At 39.4% G+C, this 23,904-nt stretch overlaps 2 protein-coding genes across 2 annotated transcripts in view; both read right to left on the reverse strand.

The window, feature by feature from the left end:
* The window catches only part of LOC119510937 (annexin A8-like protein 1), a 261,425-nt gene that overhangs the window by 78,784 nt on the left and 158,737 nt on the right, over positions 1–23,904 (reverse strand). The window contains exon 2 of the mRNA XM_037805363.1: positions 10,026–10,030. The gene's annotated coding sequence lies outside the window, so the exon portion shown is untranslated. The remainder of the gene's footprint in view (positions 1–10,025; positions 10,031–23,904) is intronic.
* LOC119510931 (shieldin complex subunit 2-like) overlaps positions 8,067–23,904 on the reverse strand; it is a 98,170-nt gene continuing 82,332 nt past the window's right edge. The window contains 4 exon segments of the mRNA XM_037805353.1: positions 8,067–8,357; positions 11,274–11,389; positions 16,065–16,109; positions 16,111–16,297. Of these exon segments, the coding sequence (XP_037661281.1) occupies positions 8,179–8,357; positions 11,274–11,389; positions 16,065–16,109; positions 16,111–16,297 (527 nt within the window). The 3' untranslated portion in view covers positions 8,067–8,178.

Here is a 23,904-nt window from a genome sequence, read left to right on the forward strand (position 1 = left end):
TAATTCAATCCACCACACTCCACATATGTTAGAGTCTGGGCCTGTTGCCTCAGTCAATTTGCCTATCTCTACTCCAGTACCACCATGATTCAATTACTAGGTCAGTTCTTCTCCAAGAGTATGCTATTTTGGTACTTTGCATTTCCATATAAATTTTAGAATCCGATTAGGTCACTCCCACCACACACTCCCCCTCAAAGAAATCTGTCGTAAAGTTGATTAAGATTACATTGCATATGATTCAATTCTGGAGAGGACTGGCATCCTCACAATACTGAGTTCTCTGATCTGTGCTCACCGTATAGACTTCCATTTATTCAAATTTCAATTTTCAAATTTCCCTAAATAATATTCTCTCATGTTATGTACATCTTTCATTAGATTTTTCCCTTAGACATTTGACATTTTAATGCTATTGTGAATGGTATTGTTTTAAACTTTTTATCTTCTAACTCTTGCTTATATACAGAAATAAAATTTGTTTTCTGATATTGGCCTTGTACCCAGTAGTCATGCTAAACTCACTAGTTCTAACAATTTATCTGTAGATCTTGTGGGTTTTCCATATTCAATCATAGTTTTATTTTTTACCTTCCAATCCTTATATTTTTAAATTTCTTTTTATTTGTTTGTTTGTTTGTTTTGGCTTTATTACTCCTGCTAGAAGCACCAGAAAAGTGCTGAATATGAATGAGGATAATGGACATCTTGTCTTGTTTCTGCTTTCATAAGGAATTTTTCCACATTTCATCAAGTAAAATATTTATGGCAGTTCCTAGCTGCTTAGGATGACCATTGTTAAAATTTGTTGACCACTTTCAAATAATTTAGCATATTTTTTTACGTACTGGTGTCTAATGTGATTTTTCCTTTAATATGCTTTAAACACCAAAACCATCTTTTTTATTATTTTTTGAGCTACAATATGTTTTCATTGTTTGCTTGCCCTCATTTTATAACCTAAATTTTTTAAATTTTAACAAAAAATTTGCCTATTTATTCTTCTCAACTAATTTTTAAATCAATTTATCAACTTCTATCTTCATCCTTCAGGAACTTTGGTTAATATTAAATTGACTGGGCAAAGTAAATCTTTACAACTGGGTAGGGGTTTGTTATAGTTTTTCACTGATTGTTTTTTCTAATCATTTCCTTTGAATAAGTTGAACTTGTAGTGTTTTTGGTTTTATTATAACCATGATTATTTTATTATATGTATAGTACATTATTAGTATGTACTAATAAAACGGAATTTTTGTAAACTTATGTTCTATATAATGAATTTATTACTAATATATTTTGGTTGATTTCTGGGTACATATTCTAGTCTTTTAACATAGTGACATTTAAATTTATTTAAGATTTATTCATACAAGTATATTTTTCTTTTTCTTCTCAAATCTTTATGGTCAGCTGAACAGATACTTCAAGAATATTAATAGACACATCAGATTTTTATCCAGAACATATATTCGATCAGTAAAAAGATAAACACCCAATAAAATAAATGTGCAAATGACTTAAGCAGATGCTTCACAAGTGAAGATATACAGATGGCCAACAAGCACATGAAACGTTGCTCCACATCATTAGTCATCAGGAAAAAGCAGGCTAAAACCACGATGTGATACCACTTCACACCCACTAGAATGGCTGAGAATGAAAATGATTGGCAAATGTTAGTGGAGCTGTAAAATAATTATAACCCATGTATGTTGCTATGTACCTTCATCTGGTTCCAAAACATTTTCATTATCCCAGAAGAAAACCCCTTGCCCATTAGGCAGTTACTCCTCATTTCCTTCTCCCCTCAGCTCTGGTCAACCACCAGTCTGTGTTCTGTCTCTTACGGATTTGCCTATTCTGGATCTTTCATACAAATGGCATCAGACTACGTGTGACCTTCCATTTCTGGCTTCTTTCATTTAGCATAGTGGTTTCAAGGCCCATTCATTTGGTAGGATGTATCAGAACTTCACTCCTTTTTAGGGCTGAACAATTTTCCACAATTTATTTATCCATTCATCCTCTGATGGACGTGTAGGTTGTTTTCACCTTTTGTCTATTGTGAGTAGCACTGCTATGGATATGCATGTACATGTATTTGTTTGAGTGCCTGTCCTCAACTCTTTTTGGTACCTACCTAAGAGTGGAATTGCTGGGTCTTATGATAATTCTATGTTTAACTTTTTGAGGAACTGCCAAATTGTTTTCCACAGTTGCTGCACCATTTTACATTCCCAGCAGCAATTATGAAGGTTTGTTTCACCAGATCCTCATCAAAACTTATTTTCTCTCTGCGTGTATGTGTGTTTTAAATGATGGCAATCCTAGTGGTTTTAAACTTATGGCCTCTGATCAGAGTAAGAATTCTGGGGAACATGATAACTTATGGTCACTGTGAAGAAAAGTAATACATCAAAATTCTGTAGAACTATCTACTCTATTTGCACATCAGCTCATGGAATAAAAGGCTCTGATGATCTGCTTTATGAATGTGGATTTTAGAAACTGAAGTGTCATAGCAAATTTACCGTGGGTACCTTTCAAACCCCAGTTGGAGCTGGGCTGAGGTATACCTGCTTGTTCAGAGCGTGCTGCTCTCTAGCACCGCGAGGCTTCCGTGACAGGGGCTCTCGGCTCTCAGCTTGGGTCTGCAGTTTTTACTCAACACATTTTATGCTGCGATCTCGGGCATTCCTCCCAATTCAAGGTTGGTGTATGATGAGTGGACAGTCACGTTTGTCTCCCCACAGTTATTCCAGGTTATTTACTCATTTTTCTGTTGTTTGTTAGTTGTTCCAGGGGGACTAACTAGCTTCCCCTCCTCTCTATGCTGCCATCTCAGCTCCGACCATGGGTACCTTTAGATTCCATTTTCAGATTCGATCTAAATCATAACAAATCATGTTTTGAAGCCCAAACCTCAATGGCAACTCATGTACTCTGGGATTTGAAAGAATTGTCTTCGGTTTGCCAGCACTTGGAGTTATTCTGCTCTGTGGCTGGAGAACTGGGACAGCACCTCAGTGAAGTCCTTGGTACCAGATTTAACCTGTAGATAAAAACCCATTGCTTTATGAGTAAGAGAGTCTCTTAGAGACGAATTGCCCTTGTCACAGGGTCTTGTCTCTCCCATGCATTCTGGAAGCTTCTAGGTTTTAGAGCCACTCAAGAGCCTCCACTTTCCCAAATACACTATGCTATTTTATGCCAAGCACCCTGTTTTTCTGCACACTCTCTCATATTTAAAGACACTGTTTAAGCATTTCCTCTATGAAGCCTCTTCCATTGTAATGGACATGAGCTTCCATTAAGGAAGGGGTCCCCTTTCCTCCTAGGTGGTTCTAGCCATTCAATACGTGTCCTGCCCACCCCGGCCCTAGGGAGGGAAGTAACCTAAGCAGATCCACTCAGAATCCCTCCACGAAATTTGCTGGGTGGACACCAGGACAAAGAAAGTTTGGGGTTTACTACCACCATCCTTTCCACCACGTGGAGAGGTGGGAAAGAAGGGAAGGGGAGAGAGAATGGAGGAGAAGAGGAAGGAGGGGAAGGAGGACAGGGGAGGAGGGAAAGGAAGGGGGAGGGGATAGAAACCAGAGCAAGCAAAGAAGACAGAGAAGAGTAGGAATAGAGAGGATTAGGGAGCTGGGGTAACCAGGTGGCATAACTTGGGCCCATGGATTCAAGAGCGACCTAGGCCGCTACTACTCTCATTTACGTGAACCAATAAATTCCTCTTTTTGTTCAAGCTATCGTGAGTCATGTTTTTATCACTTGCAACCAAGTTTTGATAAATGTTTCCTATTACCTCTTTTGACTTTGGTCTGTATTCCATACAGGTTTAATCCTGGCACTGATAAAATTTTGCTTGGCTATTTCTTCCCCAGCTTGCCCATGAACTCACCAAAGGCAGACCCTCTTGTTTGTCTTTGCACCTCCAGTGACGGGCACATGGTAGGCTCTCAGCAAATCTCTGCAGGGTAGGCCACGTCTTGCTGCAGGCCTGCCCAATTCTGTCACCCCACTTGATGTTCCCCCTCAAACAACCCAGGATATTAAGGGAGATTTAGCACAGATCTCATTAGTAGAGAGAAAGGTGAATGCCTCTAGTGGCTGTTAGGGAAACCATAGCTTTGGGAAAACCAAGTTAAAATCAAATTCAAATGGTTCTCCAAAGATAGAAGGGCATCCCTCTCAGGTGACTCATCAGGAGATGAAGAATGAGGTTTAGCTAAAAGGCCAAACCTGTGATTGCCAGATAGGGACTGCTGGATTGGCTGATACTCTTAGGCTACCCAATTAAGTCTTATGAACACACTACAGGGTAGTGTAGTAGGCCAAAAAATGGCTTCCCAAAAGATATCCATGTCAGATCCCTAGAATTTATGAATGCTACCTTATTTGCAAATGTGATAAGTATCTACAAAGTTTATCCTGGATTATCCAGGTCATCCCTAAATGCAACTGCACGTGTTCTTATAAGTAAGATGCAAAGAAGAGGAGGAGGCAATGGACCACAGAGAGGCTGGAGTGCTGCGACTACAAGCCAAGGGATGCCGGCAACCACCTGAAGAGGCAAGGACAGGATTCTCCCCTTGAACCCCCAGGGGAAGTGCAACCCTGCCAACACCTTGAGTAGGACCTCAGACCTTCAGAACTGTGAGAGAAAAAACGTCTGTGGTTTTAAGTCATCTAGTTGTAGCAATTTGTTACAGTAGCCCTAAGAAACTGATACAGGTAGGTTAAATATACTTATCTGTACATCTCAGGTCATGAATACACCTAGGAGCTATGGATCCCTGGATCCCAATTAGGTAGATTATAACTTCTGGGAGTAGGTCGGATTCCTCAGGCCAGGAGGATTAATTTCCAGTCAAATTAAAGGTTCGTGAAAATACATTTATTAACCCAAGATATAAACACCAAAGGCTGTGAAGAGATGCTGATGTGACCTGGTATTCTTAGTCTCACTTGACATGATTCAAAGACTTCACCCCAAGATCCCAAGAGAGTGTGAAGAAGTATCTGTTCCGGGAGATTGTTTTATTTGATACAGGGATTAGGCCACATCTTGGGACCAAAGTTGGGAAGAGCAAACTCAAGAGACTAGCTCTCTGTGGGAGCAGACTTCAAATCAGCTTTTCAAATCGGTTTCAAGTTGTGGTTATGGCTGAAAGAGCACAGATCAGAAGGCATCAGCTCCAGTTGCATCCATTACCCATCAAAGGAATTACCCAGAAGAGTTAACGATTTTGTTTGATTTCCAGTCTTTCTAGACTCCAAATGGGGACAACTGTTTCTTTGTACCCACCTTACTAGTTGGCTAGACATAATCTCAGCAATCATTCTGGTCTAATCCCTTTATCTTACTCATGAAGAAACTCACCAATGAAAGCACTTGTTCTCACTGTTTTTTCTTTCACAGACCCCTCTGAGAAGATTCATTAAAAGCTACAGGCCCTCAGATGGACTATATACAAGTTTCACTCACTAAGTTTATTCTTCAGAAACTTAAATCCTTCAGAGAGCTCCTGTGCCAGCTAGGTCCCAAAACCCAGAGGCAACAGCCTCTTCAAGAACAGCAACCAGATGTGTCCCCTTTTCCCGTAACATTGACACCCCTTTTCAACATGAACAAGTTAGGGTGGTCACTGCCTTGACATCACTGAAGATGGGGAAAGTGATTAAACTAGAGGAAGGGGTAGCAACAGACAAGATGGGAATTTAACAAAGGATTATGAATACTGAATCTTTATATAATTTTATTTTTCTTAGTTTCTAGGGTACTAGAATAGCTAGAAGGAAAGAACAGAAATGATGGAACTATAACCCATAATGTTCTTTGAAATTTGCTCTATAGCTGCTTGTTAAATTGTAATTTGAAGGTTATCACCTTTTTGTATATATATTTCATAATAAGGAAATAATTGAAACTATGGTACTATAACCCAAAGCATTCTTGGAAATTTCCTATATAACTACTTGTTAAATCATACTTTGAAAGTTATCAACTTTTTGCATATATTTGTTATATTTCACAATAAAGAAATAACCGAAACTGTGGAACTGTAACCCACAACATTCTTTGAAATTTGCTAACTACTTGTTAAATGCACTTGGAAAGTTATCACTTCTATGTAAATATGTTATATTCCACAATTAAAAAAAAAAAGCTATGGACCCTTCTCCACAGTTAAATGTACTTTTGTGTGTGCACACCCCCCCCCACTCCTCTCCTCCCCCAACATGCATTTTTGCATGTTAACTTTTCAGAGGATCACAAAATTCCTGAGGCCCATTATTAAGGATGCCAGGTTAAAAATTCTGAATTAGAGAAAACAATTTCAGCGAACCAAAACACACACACACACACACACACACACACACACACACACACACATCAAACTCACAATAAATTAAACTTGTTTATGTCATCATGAATTTATTAATGTTTCAGGCAATATTATTAAATTAATCTATTAAAACCCAGCACACTTCAAACTTACAGGTTAAGTACCACTCTATATTTCCTCATTGGTGAGTGCCATCTTATAAGAGCTTCTTCTGCAATAACAATGAGAGAATAAACTGCAAAATGTTTGTTAGTAAATAAATTCTGTAAGGCACTCAACTCCCAGAACTGAATTAACAATATGACTCTGTTCCTCCATTTTTAATGTGTTGGAACATGATCTCATTTCCTTCTTTTTCAATGATTCTTTATAGAAATGTAACAGAGAAATTAAGAATTAATAAATGTACCATTATATAGATGCCTGTCCATTCTATATTGTAGAATAGGCAGAAGTCAGTGCCTGAAATTACTGAAATTCAAATATTCTCAGCCCTGTGTATACTCTTATAACAGTTATTCTAGCCTAGTTTCAGCCCTGTTTATATGTACACTGTAATGGTAATAACTCCATCTCCCCTTGCGTGAATCCATAAAACCCTGAACTCCTTAGACTCAGGAGACAGATTTTTGGGCTGATAGGCCACCTGATCTCCTGTTTCATGCATAGCAATAAACGCTTCCTCTCTTTGAAACCCTGGTGTCATGGGTTGGCTGTGTTCCAGTTTGCTAATGCTGCCATTATGCAGAATACCCGAAATGGACTGGCTTTTATAAAGGGGGTTTATTTGGTTACAAAGTTACAGTCTGAAGGCCATGAAAATGTCCAAATGAAGGCATCAACACAAGTATACCTTCACTGAAGGAAGGCCCATGGGTCCAGAAAACCTCTGTTAGCTTGGAAGGCACATGGCTGGCATCTGCTGACCCCAGGTTGTGTTCCAGCTTCATCTCAGCTCCTGAGCATCTTCAAAGTGTCAGTCTTGGCTGCAGCTTCTCTGAGGTCCTTGTGTTTGTGAGCTTTTATAAGCTCCAGTAAACTAATCAAGGCCCATGGTGAATGGGCGGGGCCACACCTCCATGGAAACAATCAGAGGTCACACCCTAACCAAAGGTGTCACTCACAGTTGGGTGGGTCACATCTCCATGGAAACAACCTAATCCCAATATCCCAGGAGACTGGATTAAAAGATCATGGCTTTTTCTTGGCGGATATAATATATCCAAACCAGCACAGGCTGTTATGAGCATCGGGCAGAGAACCCCACTTTTGTTCGGTATCAGAAAGACATGCTTGCCTCAATTTGTCTAAACATCAAGTTTATACAAACTAAAATCCATTATCATCTATAGTTCTAATCAGGAAAATTATTTCATGTTGATAGTACAGTTAAGAAGGAATAAGGGAAAGGACTGAGTGTTTATGAGATAGCACAAACACGGTTCCTGAGGAAATGTATTCTGTCAGCATCCTGGTTCTCAGGACCAAACAGCGTGAGTGAATGGCTGAACCTTTATTTCCAAGGGAGCTGCCACTGTTTTTCCAAAAGACAGAAAGAGATCGGTCAAGGGAATGCAATTAAAAACAACAAAAACAGACAAATGAACAAACAAAAAAACTAAAAGAATTTTATTATAAAAAAAAGTTTTAATTTATATATTTAGCACAATTCTACTTGTAAAATGCATTCACTTAAAAACCCAGGGCAAAAGCCCTGTCATTGATTTATTTCAAAAGACAAATCATTTCAGTACATTTTTCCTTGAAAGGCCTGCAATTTCTTCATCTGATCTCAGGGAAAGGCGTTAAGTTCCAGACTTTACTTTACATTTTCAGGATAAAAATCCAGGAGGTAGAAATCTTCTTGCAAAGGGTAGCTGTTTTCATCTAACTCAAAAAGGCTCTGAACTTCCAGTGTACAAGGCGTCCCGCCGACTGCCAACAAGGAGTGTAGCAAGTCCGCTGCCACCATCCCATAGGTGATCCCCGAGGAAGGCACTGATGAAGACGAAGCACAAGCACACACAGCTGTTACACTCCCTTCCAAGTCAACAGAAACACACAGTGAAGGCTTTCATCACTTCCTTTCATTTCTCAAGTCCCAAACCCATTTAAAATTCCTCTTCCTTTACCTTCTCTTTCTGGTACAAGTTGTTTAAGGTACTCTACAATAGTGACATGAAGTTCTTGCTGAACATGAAAAGAAGACCCAGATAATGCACTTTCCAGATTGACAGCATTTCCTATCATGGCACAGCTATTAGCTTCTTAAATCAATATAATGAACCATTTGCATTTGTGCTATATTCTTCCTGCCATGTTTTCAGGACATCTAAGCATGTTATTTAGCAGACTGTTCACTATTAGAACAAAAAGGCACGAACAACTATACTCAAACTGCACTAGTTCTCTGACCAATGACACAAATGACATATTTCAGGGGGTGTGAGAATTTGCTACAATTATTCTAAAATGTTGTATTTTCACTTTGGTTAGCTAAAAGAGTAATCAACATTAGTGATAATCTGGAAAACCCGGATGACCACTTCATAACCAGCCTTGAGTGATTTCAGCACCCAACATTTTCCCTCATGGTTACAATTCAATTAATGCCAAGAAGTACTTTAATTCTCACGAATGGGCAAAACACAGAAGTCTACTTAGTATGAGAACGTTTCTCTGAAAACAGACATTAATTTGCATTGTGCAAAAAAAAAATGAAGAAATGAGACTGAAAATGTAATAAAGGACACTGAGAAATGGAATGGAAATTGCCAAAAGAATGAAAATGAAACAAAGAAAATGAATACAAGAGAACAGAGAGGCTTTCAATTAAGATGTAGAAGCTGGACAGAATGTCACTCCCATCCTAACAACAAGAAAAAACTGAATAAACTCCAAAATCATAATTTTTCTTGAACCCATAAGAGAGTCAACAGCCTGCAGCAACAAAGGAGCCTCCCAGATAAGGAAGGACAGAAAGACCGTGCCTCGGAGGACAGTCAGGACAGGAGCAGGTGCACACATATCCATCTTGGGAAGAAGGCAGGTCCACCACACGAGCAGCCAGAAGAGTTTATTTAGACTTTTAATGAACTGCTAAAAGCCAAATGTAGGCTACTACCCCAGCCAGAAGGGGAGTTCACACACTCCCAGGCTCCTCCACGCAGCTCTTCTCACCCCTCCAGATGCTCACAGCCGGGGGTGGGGGTGGGGCAGGGCACAAGATCCAAGAGAGTCTGGAGGAGGGAGCAGGGGCCACCGGAAAAGCACAGAGGACCTCTCCTCCAGTGGAATAAATGCCTTAAATTACTGGAGGAAGGGCAGTAAATCCCCACAGGGGAAGACCCATTGCAGATGGGGGAAAGGTAGAAGAAAAATCCCTCTCTCCCTGGAGGAGGGGCAGGAAATCATCCTGGATCAAAACCACTAGTGATCACTCACTGCTGGGGGAGGGGCAGGAAAATCCCACACAAAACCCACCAAAGGTACAGGCAGAGCATGGCTGCTGCAGGCAGGATGGGTGGGGTCACTGAGGAAGTGTCACACCCAGAGACACAGGGGGCCTGCCTAAGGCTGGACCAGAATCAAAGAGAATCTCTCCTCCCAACCCCCAGGCTAGGATGTACTGAATAACAACTATCAGAAGCCTACAACTGGGGGAACGGCACCTGCAGAGAAACCCTTTCTGAGGCAGAAGTGCAGAGTGAGGGCTAAAGCTGATGGTAGATCAGGAATCCTGGGGAAAATTCTCAGGCAAACCTCTCCCCACCATAAACAAGATAATGCTAGAGGAAGTTGAAGCCCGTGGTGAGCTTAAGTAATAACCATGGCAATCACAAAACCCCAATCCAAGACTGACTCAATCCTCCCCCAGCCCTTGCCCCCAATAATGGCCTAGAAAAGAGGCATCTGTCTATTATTCTATATGTAATTGTTAGCATTCAAGTAAAAATTACTAGACATACGAAAAAGCAAAATAAACAAAAAACAAAAAACCCACTATATAAAGACAGCAATCAACAGAACCGCATGAGCTCATCCTCTTAAAGCCTGAAGCAATAAGGACAGGTAAGGAGTTTGCTAATCCCACAAGTAGACTGTCTTCCCTTTGCTCTTGGCCACTAACTACCCCCAGCATCATAGCTGAAGATCTTGCAAATCCATTCTACTGACAGTGGACTATCATTAATTCACTGAACTATTATGAAACTAGGGTCTAGTTTTTGCTTACAAATTGGAAATTTAGGGTAAGGAGAAATTGGGAGCTTCCCTCTGTTCATGTACTGAGACAGGTATAGAGCAAGTCTTACCTTCAACATACATAGCCTTGTGTTTTGCTGAACCTAAATTATTCTTTTTATATTGACAGAAAAAACTTAACCTGCAGTACAGTGTTCCTTCTGTTTCAATCGTAACCAAGAAATTAAGAATTAGCAAATGATTATGATTACTGAATCATTACATAGATGTTTTTTCTTTCTATATTGTAGAATAGCCAGAAGTTAATGCCTGAAATTACTGAAACTCAACTAGTCTCTACCCTGTGTATACTTACTATTGCAATGGTTATTCCAACCTAGTCTCAGCCCTGTTTATCCTTACTATTATAATGGTCATTCTAGCCTGGCCTCTGCCCTCTTTGACTTGATATTGTAATGGTAACAACTCCATCCCCCCTCGTTTGAATCCCTAAAAACCCTGGGGGAGACATCTTTTTGGGCCGATAGGTCATCTGATCTCCTGCTTCGGGTATAGCAATAAATGCTTTCTCTCTCTGAAACCCGGGTGTCATGGATTGCCTGTTAGGCACATCAGAGAGAGAACCCTGCATTTGTTCAGTACCACAATAAATCATCTATACTCCTGAAATTAAGATTTCATCAAGAACAATTTCAGCATTTGATATATTACCTATAACTCTGTTGAGCCAGTCAGGAGAAATGTTGCGAAGAATCTTCTCTATCAGCTCTGATCCCACATGGATGCAAATCTTTTGTCTTCCATCAAGTACGGTCATTAAAGCTGGTCTGAAAAAGAGTAAATAACACATGACCTTCAGAAAGATTTTCACATTAAAGAAATGCTTAAATGCAATATAATTTCAAAAAGCACTGGATTTTTATGCAGGGTTCATTTAAATTCCTGAAACAATTCCAGGATGTTCTGAAAGTAAGGGAAAGTTTTTATTTTTAGAATTTCAAATAATAAACAATAAAATTTTATTTATTCACTATTCATTTTAAAATTTCAGATACTGATATGATAAAACCAGATATATTATTTTATACTGTTCTGTGAATTATTTTTAGAAATAAGGATAAAGCTGATCATCACATTTTTCACAATCATAATTTCCAGTTATTTTTTCCATTGGATTCTTTTTTATCAGAAATAAACCTTTGTGTGTCAAATTAGGGAACTGTATAAACATCATACAATGAAATACTCTGTGGCTGTGAAAAAAGAATGAGGAAGGTTTATAAGTACTATCGGGGGAAGGAGTTCCAAGATATACTCTAGTGAATAAACAATATGAACAAAACAATTTGAATGATATTATCTTATGTATGTACTTTTAAAGAAAGGGATATACATGTGCTGGTATTGTAAGAAAGGATTCAGTTTAGCTTTCACATAAAGGCAGTGTGGAGTAGGGAAAAAAAGGAGGCTGAACAAGGCTGGCTCAAACGGGCTCTGTGGTTGGGAGGAGGAAAGGGCCCTTGATGTAAGCCTCGAGTTGGCTCTCTCAGATAGGCTGTACAATTTACAATCCCAAAGGCGAGCTAGTTAGCTCTCTTGGACAGACTGTACCCTCTGGGGTATCCAGCCAATGGAGAAACAGGGGAGAGACTTGTGTTAGGCCTGGAATATAAATTTTCGCTGTGTTCTATCATTCGCCATGCCTGCCATGTGTCTGGCTGTGCGTCCGTTCTTGCAAGATCGTGAATAAATTCTTCTCTCCTCCACAAATGGGTGAGCGTTTTTAATGTATAATGCTTGTTTCTAACAGTAGGAGCATACTTAGTTACTGGAAGCATATACAAAACACTGACAGCAATCATGGAGTTGGCACTGAAGGGGGGGGTTTGGATGGGGAAGGAGACTTTTACTTTTTATTTTATACTTTCCTCCACTGTCTGCATTTTTACCATAGATATTACCTCTATTAAAAACAAATTAATTTTTAAAAAGTAAATTTTTTGAGAACAGAATTCAGAAACAGACTCATCGATGCAGGAGAATTTAGTATAACAAGAGTAAAGATGACTACCTATTTACCACCCTAAAAATCTACATTCTCCTTACCCTCCTGATAATTCTAGGTCCCTTCCTCTTTTCAGGCTATACTCTTTCTCAAGGTTATCTGTCCCTCCTTTCAACAAATATATTCTGAATATCTATTATGCACCATGTGCCATGTTAGGCCCTGAGTACACCCTAATGAACAAGACAGACCAAGAGTTTAGTGGGACAGAAAGACAATATGTTTTTCAACAAAGGTGTCAAGTCAATTCAATGGAGAAAGAAGAGTCCTCTCAACAAACTGATTATCCATGTGCCAAATAATGAAGTTGGATCCCCTGTCTCACACCATATACAAAAATTCAAAATAGGTCATGGATCTTGGCTTAGGCAAGGTTTCTCAGAGATGATAGCAAAAGCATAAGTGACAAAAGGAGAAATAGATAAATTGGACTACATCAAAATTAAAAACATTTGTGCTGCAAATGGTACCACAAGGAAAGTGAAAAGACAACACCCAGAATGGGAGAGAATATCTACAAATCACATATATGGAAGGGAGTAGTATCCAAAACATATAAATAATTTTTTACAATCCAAACACAAAAACATAAAACAATGCAACTGAAAACTGGGCAAAGGATTTCAACAGACATTTCACCAAAGAAGATATGCAAATGAACAGTAAATACATGAAAAGATGCTCAGAATCATTAGTCATCGGGAAAACACATATCAATACCCTAGAGAGACACCACTTCCACCCACTAAGATGGCTGTAACCAAAAGGACAGATAATAACAAGTGGTGAATGAAGATGTGGGGAAATTAGAAACTTCATACACTGCTGGTGAGAATGTAAAATGGTGCAGCTACTTTGGAAAAGTCTGGTGCTTCTTCAAAAAGTTAAACATAGTTAACCACAGGACACAGAAATTCCACCTAAGAGAACAGATGCAAATAAGAACTTGTGCACTGATGGTCAGGACAGCATTATTCATCAAAGCCAAGAAAGTGGAAACAACCAAGGATTATATCCAGGTATCCAGCTTTAAAAATCCACCCACAGATGAATGGATAAATAAAATGTGGTATATCCATACAATAAAGTATTATTACACAATAAAAAGGAATGAAATACTGATACACATTATAACATGGATGAACCCTGAAAACATTATGCTAAGTGAAGGAAGCCAGTCACAGAGGGCCACGTATAGTATGACTCCATTTATATGAAACATCCTGAACAGGCAAATCTATGGAACCAAAAAGTAGACTGGTGGTTGTCAGGGGCTGGGGGAATAGGGAATGACTGCTTTTTGAGGGATGAAAATGCTCTCAAGTTAGGTCGTGGTGATGGCTGCAGAAGCCCCGAATATACTACAACCACTGAATTGTATGGCCTGTTGGGGACGATTAAGGTAGCATGTATAAAATCCACCCTCAGTGATGCCGGAGATATGCAACATGACCGCTAGGGCTGATGTAACAACAGTTTAAGTTGCCCTCAGCCTTCTATGGAAGTGATAGCCGTTTGCGCCTAAGATTCACATCTAGAGTGCTAGCTTTACTACCTGCCTTCTATCCCAGCAACAGTAGCCACCAATCCTGTGCTAGCCTTACATCTGCCATCTGCCCTAGCAACAGCAGCAGCCAATCCTAGGCCGCCACCCGTTCATACTAGCCACTCCCTCTACCTTAGGGTATATATACCCTGCCTCTTCAATAAAGTTTTGCAGCTTGATCAGAAACCTGTCTTGCTGTCGTTCCTCGCGTCTCTTGTCCTATACCATTCCTCCCTCACAGGATTTGGAGCTTCCGTTGAACGTCCCGCCGGCCGGGACAATGGCCTAAATGGGTGAATTTTATGGCACCTGGAGAATATCTCAAAAAATACATTGGTTTTTGTTTGTTTGTTTGTGTAAGACAATAAGCAAGTAAATACAAACTGCAAGAAGCACACATGGAGGAAACAGGGTGCTATGAGAGAGAATAAAGGGGGCCATTAGGGAGGGCCTCTCTGAGGAAGCAGCATTTAGATCCGACAGGAAGGAGGCAGCCTGTGCAGTCGGGTGGTGGGAAAGCCTTGGGGAGATAAAAAGATGGGAGTGTCTGAAGAACTGAGAGAGCTCCAGCGTGCCCGAAGCACAGCAAGCAAAGGAGAGAACAGCAGCAGAGGAGAAGGGTTTTCAGCAAGGGAGTGGCCACACTGTCAGCTGTGTGGAGAATGGACAGGAGGATAACAAGCAAGATAACCGGGGGCCTGGACTGGGCCCTGAGATTCTAGAGAAGGAGGCACCGACTTCCTTTCAGGGCGTCACAGTGGCCGGGTTTCAGGGTGCCACCCACCCTGCAAAGCTGGGACAGACTGTGTGGTGAGAAACTGTCCTGCCTGAAATGCCAATTGTGCCCCAGTGGAGCAACATGGACCAAGAATCCAGCAGTGGAGAGGGAAGGAACTGGATGCAGTTGTGACAAAGCTTTGGATGAAAACCATAGGACTTGCCAGTGGATTAGACATAGAAGATAGGGGGAAAAGGAAGGATTCAAGCATTATATCCAGGTTATCTAGTTTTAAAAACTGGGTAGATGGTGGTATCATTTACTGAGAAGTAAATGAAAGGGGAAGAACAAGGTTTGGGAGTGGGGATAGAAAAACAAGTCTATTTTGGGTATTTTTAAGTATGTGATACCTTTAAGACATCCAGGTAGCACAATTAGATACCTGAATACTAGAACTTGGAGGAGAGAACTAGGGTGAAGATATACATGGGAGTGATTAGGAAATAGATATTTAAAAACCTGGAAGTGCTTGTGATGATCCAGACAGGTCCAATGAAGCACCAATAAAAGAGAAAAAGCCAACGAAGAGGAAGAACAAAGAGGACTCAGGATTGAAGCCAATATTTAAAGAATGGGTAGGAAAAAGGGCTGCGAAGGCGGCCTGAGAGGTGGGTTAGAAAACCAGGTGAGGGGTCACTGAAGGTATGTGAGGAGGCTGTTTCCAGAGGCAGGGAGTGGTCTGATATGTTGAATGTAAGGGATACTAAATCAGAGGAGGAAGAGATGCACCCGCTAGATTAGGTAACACCAAAGTTGGGTAATCTTGACAAGGGTAATCTCAGTGGCCTGGTGGGAGTAGAATGGAACAGGCTGAGGTGAATGTGGGCGGGTAGAGGTGGAGACAGAAGGTATTTACAACACAGAATCTGCCAAAGCAGAGCAGAAAAATGAGGTGATGAAAGGGAGAGTGCTGTGAAGGGAGGATTTATGCTTTCATCAGTATCTTCCAAAAATTACCCCAGGGGGAAATTTTACTCTCTTAGATTAGCTCTAGTTAGAAATTAAGTTAGTTCTGGTTAGAAATTAAGGGTTGGTATAAGTAAATTTTTTGGTCACTTCTAGTCCTATGATAATAAATATTTTCCTTCCAACTGGCTTGCTTAGCTGTCTTACCTATAGTATGTTTTCTTCATAGTAAATGGCAAGCAACTGAAACAGTTTGTAGATCTTGTTCTCATCTGTTTCCAGTTCCAATCCACATTTTACACACCCAGTGTACAGAATGTTAGGGAGAGATGAGAAAATACTTTTCAGAGAACTATGAGCATTGAGTGTTATCTGTGTCTTCTGGGCTGTGGTAACAGGAAACGTCAGCTCAAAAATCTGGGGTTTGATTAGAACCACACCTAAGAAATACAAACAGAAAGAAATGATTCAAATTATAGTGCTGAAATAACTTTACTTTACAAATGTCATTAATGATATAGAGATTTACAGCTACTTTATAGTAAAGAATGCACCCGAGGCTTCGTCCTTGGTCTCCTCTTCTTCACCCCTGTCCTAGACAATCTACCCATTCTTATGATTTATGGCTTCAGGGTTTGCTCTAGAAGCCATGAGGTAATCTGCCCACAATTGAGTGAAGATGGGTTTGCTAATCTGGCTGACCTGGTAGGTTTTTTCTTCCACCCTAGCCTCGGGTAAATCATGCAAATAAACTTAATCACTCTTTTAGGAGAAGTTCTTTCACATACTTGAAACTGGTCTTTAATGAAAGGATTCAATAACTTTAGAAGATTATAAAATTTTAACTCCTATAATTATAGGAGTTAACTCCTAAAATTATAGGAGTTAACTCCTAAAATTACAACTCCCATAATTTTGTAAATTTATATATCTTTTTAAAATAATTAAACTGGTCATTCTGAACGCTGACTCTGCTTTCAAGGGGCAGGCAGCTGTCTGGGAGCTGCTGCCCTGCTGCTGGGGGCTGAGATTCTGCTAAGGGTCTCCACTCCTTTCCAAGGGTGTAAGAAAGGGATAAGTTTAGCTTTCACATAGAGACAGCATGGAATAGGGAAAATGGAGGAAGAACCAACTTAAACAAGCCCTGTAGTAAAGGGAAGAAAGAGAGAATCTGTGCCAGCTCTTTATATGGAAAAGTAACCATGGTTACTGGAATGTAAAGAGATATGAGGTAAAATCAGAGGTGGGAACTCCCAGCAGAAAATTTAAACTGAATGAACTCTCTCGGATAGGCTGATCAATTCAAAATCTCAATAATGAGCTAGTTGGCTCTCTCGGATAAGCTGTACAAATTAAAATCTCAAAGACGGGCTAGTTAGTTCTCTCGGATAGACTGTAACCTCTGTAGCACCCAGCCAATGGGGAAACACGGGAGGGACTTGCACATTAGGAATAGGAGATTAAAAGCTCGCCATTCTCTTCCTCTAGCGCGCCACCCTACCACGTTTTTGCCTGTGTGCCCTTTCTTGCAAGATTGTAAATAAATTCTTTTCTCCTCCAGAACTGGGTGAGCATTTTTTGTATAATGCTTGTTTCTAACAAAGGGGTCACTCCCAGCCTCACCCCTCCGGCTTTCCTTTTGTTAGGAGAGCAGACCCCCTAAGGAAATTCTCCCACATTGATCTCCCTTTCTCCCTTCTTTTATTTAATTATGAAATGGATTAGGAAACAGTGTTTATACCTCCATGTGCTCTCTCTAGTTCTGTCTTAAAAACACATAAACAATGAGAGGAACTATGAATTCAGCCCTCATAGCTGAATGTAAAAAGAATTAAAAAGGCTGCAAGGGCCTCTATGAAAAGTGACCAACAACTGCCTGTAACAACGCACATTTTGGCCTGGTTTCCCAATGGTGAGAACATCTCCAGGCTTTCCAAGGACACCCCCCAATTCCCAGCTTCATCCCTGAAGCCTGTATCTTGGTACCACCAATCACAGTGCTGTGGCCACCTATTTTGTTGTTGTTAATGATTTTTTTTTTTAATTTTTTCATTGTGAAGTAATGTGTCTCTTTCTCAGCCGTATAACCTTCCTTTGGTGACCAGCTCTGTAAGCCTCTATGGGGGGATTACGGGCACATATAAATATGCAACTAGTTTAGGAACTATATGATGATACACCATTACCCAAGATTTCACCAGTCAGTATAAATCTAGAGCCTTCTGTGGCTACAAGCAACTTCTTTCCATTTTTGAAAGTGTATACCACAGAATAAAAGTCTGCAAATTTGCTATCATCTGTGTTTGTCTTTCAGAAATATTATTAATTTAAATTAGCTGTTACAATTAACAAATGTTTCAGTGTAGATCTGGATATACAGAATTTTCCTCTGAGAATAAAATCTTTGTACTCAATCAAAAGTTGGGTGTTTTGGGAGGTGGTGCTGTGGTTTTTGCTTTCTATTTTACTTGGATTCTTCTTTAGCTTCACTTTATGATGTAACAGTGCTAACCTGTTCCTATTTCTTAGACTGTACTATATATATATGTAAATTAACACACTTTATAAAGTTTTAATCTGTCATTTGGTCAAGGTGGAGTAATAGGAACTGGATTTATCCTCTCACCTGAAAAAACTGAAAAAAACAAGTAAAGTGTATGAAACAACAATTCTCAAGGTATTGGACACCAGGCAACAAGGGACGGTGATCTCTAGGGGACGAGAAACAAAAGCTGCGAGTCCTGTGATGGCCCCAGCTTACACATGAGCGCTTCCAGGTGGTGGCATGAGAGGGGGACCCAGGTAGAGCCTGGTGGTTTGCCTGAGCTGAGGGGAGATAAAGGTGAGAGTCCAGAGAGGCCAAGGTGGCGAGAGTTCTCAGGGCAGGTACTGAACAGGTGAGAGATCAAAGAGAGAGAACTCTGGATAACTACGGAGGACCCCTGGAGAACTCAGCTGAGTACTGAACAGGGCTCGTGACCTGGGGCCAAGAAAAGAACCAGCCGAAAGAATTACTAGGAACACAAGCTTCAGCCAGATATTGCAAACTGCCACAGTGTGCCAAGCCCCAACCAAAAGTATTCCTGAAAACCCTTAAGAAAACCCAGGGCTCTATCTAAGACTCTATAAAAGTTTTACTTATTATTTTCTAGAAACATAAAATCTCCAGATTGTTCTTATGCCAGGTAAGCCCTGAAACTTAGAGGCCCCAGTTTCTCCCAGAACATCCACCAGTTGCATTCCCCTACCCCATAATGTCAACATCCCTTTTCAACATGAAGAAGTTAGAATGGTCATTGCCCAAATATCCCTGAAGAGTGAGAAAGTGATCAAATAAGAGGGGGGAGTTATCATAGAGAAGTCACAGGATTTAACAAATAATTATGATTACTGAATCTTTATACAGATATTTGTTTTTAGTTTCTAGTGTATTAGAACAGCCAAGGAAGTACCTGAATTTGTCGAACTATAACCCATTCTATACTTTTAAATTTGCTCTATAACTACTTGTCAAACTGTACTTTAAAATTTATCACTTTTCTTCCTATATGTTATATTTCACAATAAATACGTTTAAAAAAAAAAAAATTACTGGGAACAATCCCTGGAGCTCACACAGGACTAGGAATAGTGCCTTTTCCCACCAGCTAGAGTGGAAAACCTCATAATCCACAGGATATTGGCAGAAACTCAGAAGCTGTACTTAATGGAAATTTATAGCACTGAACACCCACATTGGAAAAGAAAGGCCTCAGTTTCCACTGTAAGAAATGAGAAAATGAAGAGCGGGTGAAACCCAAGTGTGGTGGTTTGAAGCTGTTACGTACCCCAGAAAAGACTATGTTCATTTAATCCAGTCTGGTGGGGACAGACCTATTGTGGGTGGAGCCTTTTGATGAGGTCCACGGAGATGTGACCCCGCCCATTCAAGGCTGGTCTTAATCCCCTTGCTGAAGTCCTTATGAGAGGGTAAAAGGCAGAGACATTTTGGAGAGAGCTCGGAGAAGCTAAAACAGAAGCCCAGAGAAATTGTGGAGAAAGCCATGGAAACCAGAAGCTAAACCTGGGAGAAAAGGATCAGCAGAACCAGCCACGTGCCTTCCCATGTGACAGAGGAACCCTGGATGCCAGCGGCCTTTCCTCAGAGAAGATATCTACCTCATGAAGCCTCAGTTTGCACATTTCATGGCCTCAGAACTGTAAATTTGTAACCAAATAAATCCTCTTTGTGAAAGTCAATCCATTTCTGGCTTACGGTATATTGCCCTTCAACAGCTTTTGCAAACCGACATACCATGTAAGCGGAAGAAAGGAAAAAATAAAGATCAGAACAGGAATCAGTGAAATAGAAAATAGAAAAACAATAGAGAAAAATCAATGAAACAAAAGGTGGTTCTTTGAGAAGACCAATAAAATTGATAAACCGCTAGCCAAACTGATCAGGAAAAAAAAAAAGAGAAGACACAAATTATCAATATCACTAAGGTGATCACTATAGATTCCACAGATATTACAAAGTACAATAAGGGAATGCTACAACAAAAGTTAACTCAAAATGGAACATGGAGCTAAATATAAAACATAAAACTTCAAAATTTCTAGAAGAAAACACAGAAGAAAAATCCTTGTGACCTTGGGTTAGGGAAAGATTGCTTAGGTATGAAACCAAAAGCATAATTCATAAAAGAACAAATGGAAAAATTGGACTTCCTCAAAATTTAAAACTTGGTCTCTTCAAAAGACCCTGTGAGAAGAATGAAAAGACAAGCCACAGACTGGGAGAAAATATTTACAAAACATAGAGGTGATAAAGTATTTGCATCCAGAATATATAAAGAACCCTCAGAATTCAATAATAAGAAAACTTAAACCAATTAATAAAATGGGCAAAATATTTGAATAGGCATTCACCAAAGAAGGTATATACTGATGGCAATTAATTACATGAAAAGATGCTCAACATCATTAGCCAGTAAGGAAATGCAAATTAAATCTACTATAGGAGATACTACTGCATACTTACTAGGATGGCTAAAATTAAAAAGACTGACCATACGAAATGTTGATGAACATGTGGAGAAAACAGAAATCTCATACACTGCTAGTGGATATATAAGATGGTATAACCACTTTGGAAAACAGTTCAGTGGTTTCTTTAAATGTTAAACATACCCCACCTACCATATGATCGAGCTATTTATTCCACTAGGTACTGACTCAAGAGAAAAGAAAGCACGTGTCCCATAGAAAGACTTGCACATGACTCTTCAAAGCAGCTTTCTTTGTACTGCTCAAGACATGGAAACAACCCAAATGTCAATCAACACATGGATGGACAAACAAATCATGGTAGACCCATACAATAGAATAAAAAAAGAATAAACTGCTGATACACGCAACTGCAAAGATGCATCACAAAAGAATATGCCAGGTGAAAATGCCAAACAAAACAGCACACACACACTATGATTCCATCTATGTAAAATCACAGAAAATTCAAGTTACTCTCTAGTGACTGCAAGCAGGTGAGAAGTTGCTTGGAGGGACTGGCGGTATGGGTGTGCAAAGCTGGGTGGGCAGGACAGATTACGAACGGCAGAAGAGGCACTATTTTGACTGTGGCGAGGTTTCGTGGGTGTGTACACCAGTGTGTACAATTTAAATAAGTGAGGTTTACTGAATGAAAATTGCACCTCAAAAACCATTTAAAATTTTTTTAGTCTAACACTGAACCACACTTGAAAATCAGTAACTCTGAAATATCCTACGCTCTGAAGATGATACAGCTTTTACATTCCTGTGGAGATACCACCAAAACGGGGCACAGCATGCTACTAAAAATGCTCAGAAAATTACTTGAGAATCTTAGCATGTGTTATCTTAGGAGTTTCAACTTACTTCATTTTGGACCAAATTCTTTTTATTAGAAGAACTGTAAAGGTAATCTTATTTCACTTAAACCACATGTAACGTTTCATAAAATCTAAAACTACCTACAAGAATTCAGAAAATTATCACGCAAATAGAAGAATAAAGTTAACGCTCAGCATGAAGATCCAAAGTTCCTGAATTGTTGTTAATAACTTAACCTATAAATGGCACCAAAAATAGTAAACTTATACAAATTTTGAGAAATAAGTTTGGCCGAATATTTCCTTCTTCATTAAAAGATGTTAAATTGTGTAATAAAATAAACCTGCAGATGCATCCCATTTTCTCCCACTCTTATTTACCCTCTAAATACATCTGCTATATAAAAGCCACTGGAAAACTTTCCACTGGTTTTCAAACTCGTAATTTCCCACAGTTACTAATTACTGCCATTTGACAAGCCCAAACATAGCTTCAGTGTTTAACATGTTATACCTTCAACTGAAAGTTAGTGTCCTTTTATCATCAACTCTCTTTTGGAAGCTAATGCAACTGAGTAAAAATGTATTTCCCACTAAAATCGTAGAGATTTATCTAGTTATTTTCACTATCTTATTCTGCCTTCATTCCAAAGTCTGAGGCATTTTAAACCTTAAATATATTCCTTTTGTTACTTCACTTAAATTAAATATTATTAATTTAATATTTAATATTGAATAATATTTAATTAACGGAAAGCAAATGAGTATGTTCTTTAGTGGAATGCTTCTGATGATGCATTTTATACACACACACACATACATATTTGAATTCAGGAAGTAAATTACTGTATTTTACAAAGGGGTAAGTAAATTTCAGATTTTATAAATGTTAAATTTAAAGATTCATATCTAAATGACAACTTAGTGACTTGATAAAATATTTATTTCAACAGTGATTCTGTAAGGGTCATTTTTCTATTTCAGGTTTATTAAATGATGGGAAATGATGTTTTATTAGTTGCTGGAAACTATATACAAAACAGTATTTTCAAATGGTCTCTAATAATTACAAATTAGCCTCAAAGGATTAGAGGCAAAAGTTAAGAAGTTGCCAATATCTGGTTCAGCTGTTTGCAAAGTTCTATATTTCGCTTCAATATTCAGTTATACATTTTTCCTACAAATGGTGGCTTCCTTGCTTACATGAGAAGTAGAGCCAGGGACAGTGGTGTGCACCTGCAGTCCCCACTACTGAGAACAAGCAGGAGGACCATTTTAGCCCGGGAGCCCTTGGCTGCAGTGCACCTTGCCAATAGGAGACAATTCTCCAAAGAAGACATACAAATGGCCAATAAGCACATAAAAAGATGCTCAATATCATGAGCCACCAGGCAAGTGCAAATCAAAACCACAATGAGATACCACTTCAAGCCCACTAGAATGGCTACTATTAAATAAAATGGAAAATAACAAATGCTGGTGAGGATGTGGAGAAATAGGAACTCCTGTGCATCACTGGTGGGAGTGTAAACTGGTGCAGCCTCTGAGGAAAACCTCAGAAAGGTAAGTATAGACTCACCATGTGACATGGCAATCCCATTTCTAGGTGTATACCCAAAAGAACTGAAAGCAGGGACTCAAAATGATACCTGTCCGCCAATGTTCATGGCAGCATTATTCACAAGTGCCAGGGTGGAAGCAACACAAATGTGCACCAATGGAAGAATGGGTAAACAAAATGCGGTGTATACATACAATGGGATGTTATTCAGCCACAGAAAGGAATGAAGTTCTGAGACATGCTACAAAGTGGTGAACATTGAAGACATCATGTTGAATATAAGCCAGATGAAAAAAGACAAATATTGTATGGTTTCACATATATGAAATATCTAGAATATGCAAATTCATAGATTCAGAAATTAGAATATGAGTTACCATGGCAGGGGCAGGGGTGGGGAATGGAGAGTTAATGCCTAATTGGTACTGATATTCTGTTTTGCGATGGAAAAGTTTTGTTAATGGATAATACTGATGGCAGCACATCAGTGTAAATGTAATTAGCACCAGTGAATTTTATACTTGAAAGTGGTTAAGATGGGAAATTTTATGTTGTATATGTTTGTGCCGGTTTGAATGTATTGTGTCCCCCAAATGCCATTATCTTTGTGGTCTTGTGGGGCAGAGATTTGCTT

This window comes from Choloepus didactylus, chromosome 15, assembly GCF_015220235.1.
Source record: "Choloepus didactylus isolate mChoDid1 chromosome 15, mChoDid1.pri, whole genome shotgun sequence".
Taxonomy (NCBI): Eukaryota; Metazoa; Chordata; class Mammalia; order Pilosa; family Megalonychidae; genus Choloepus; species Choloepus didactylus.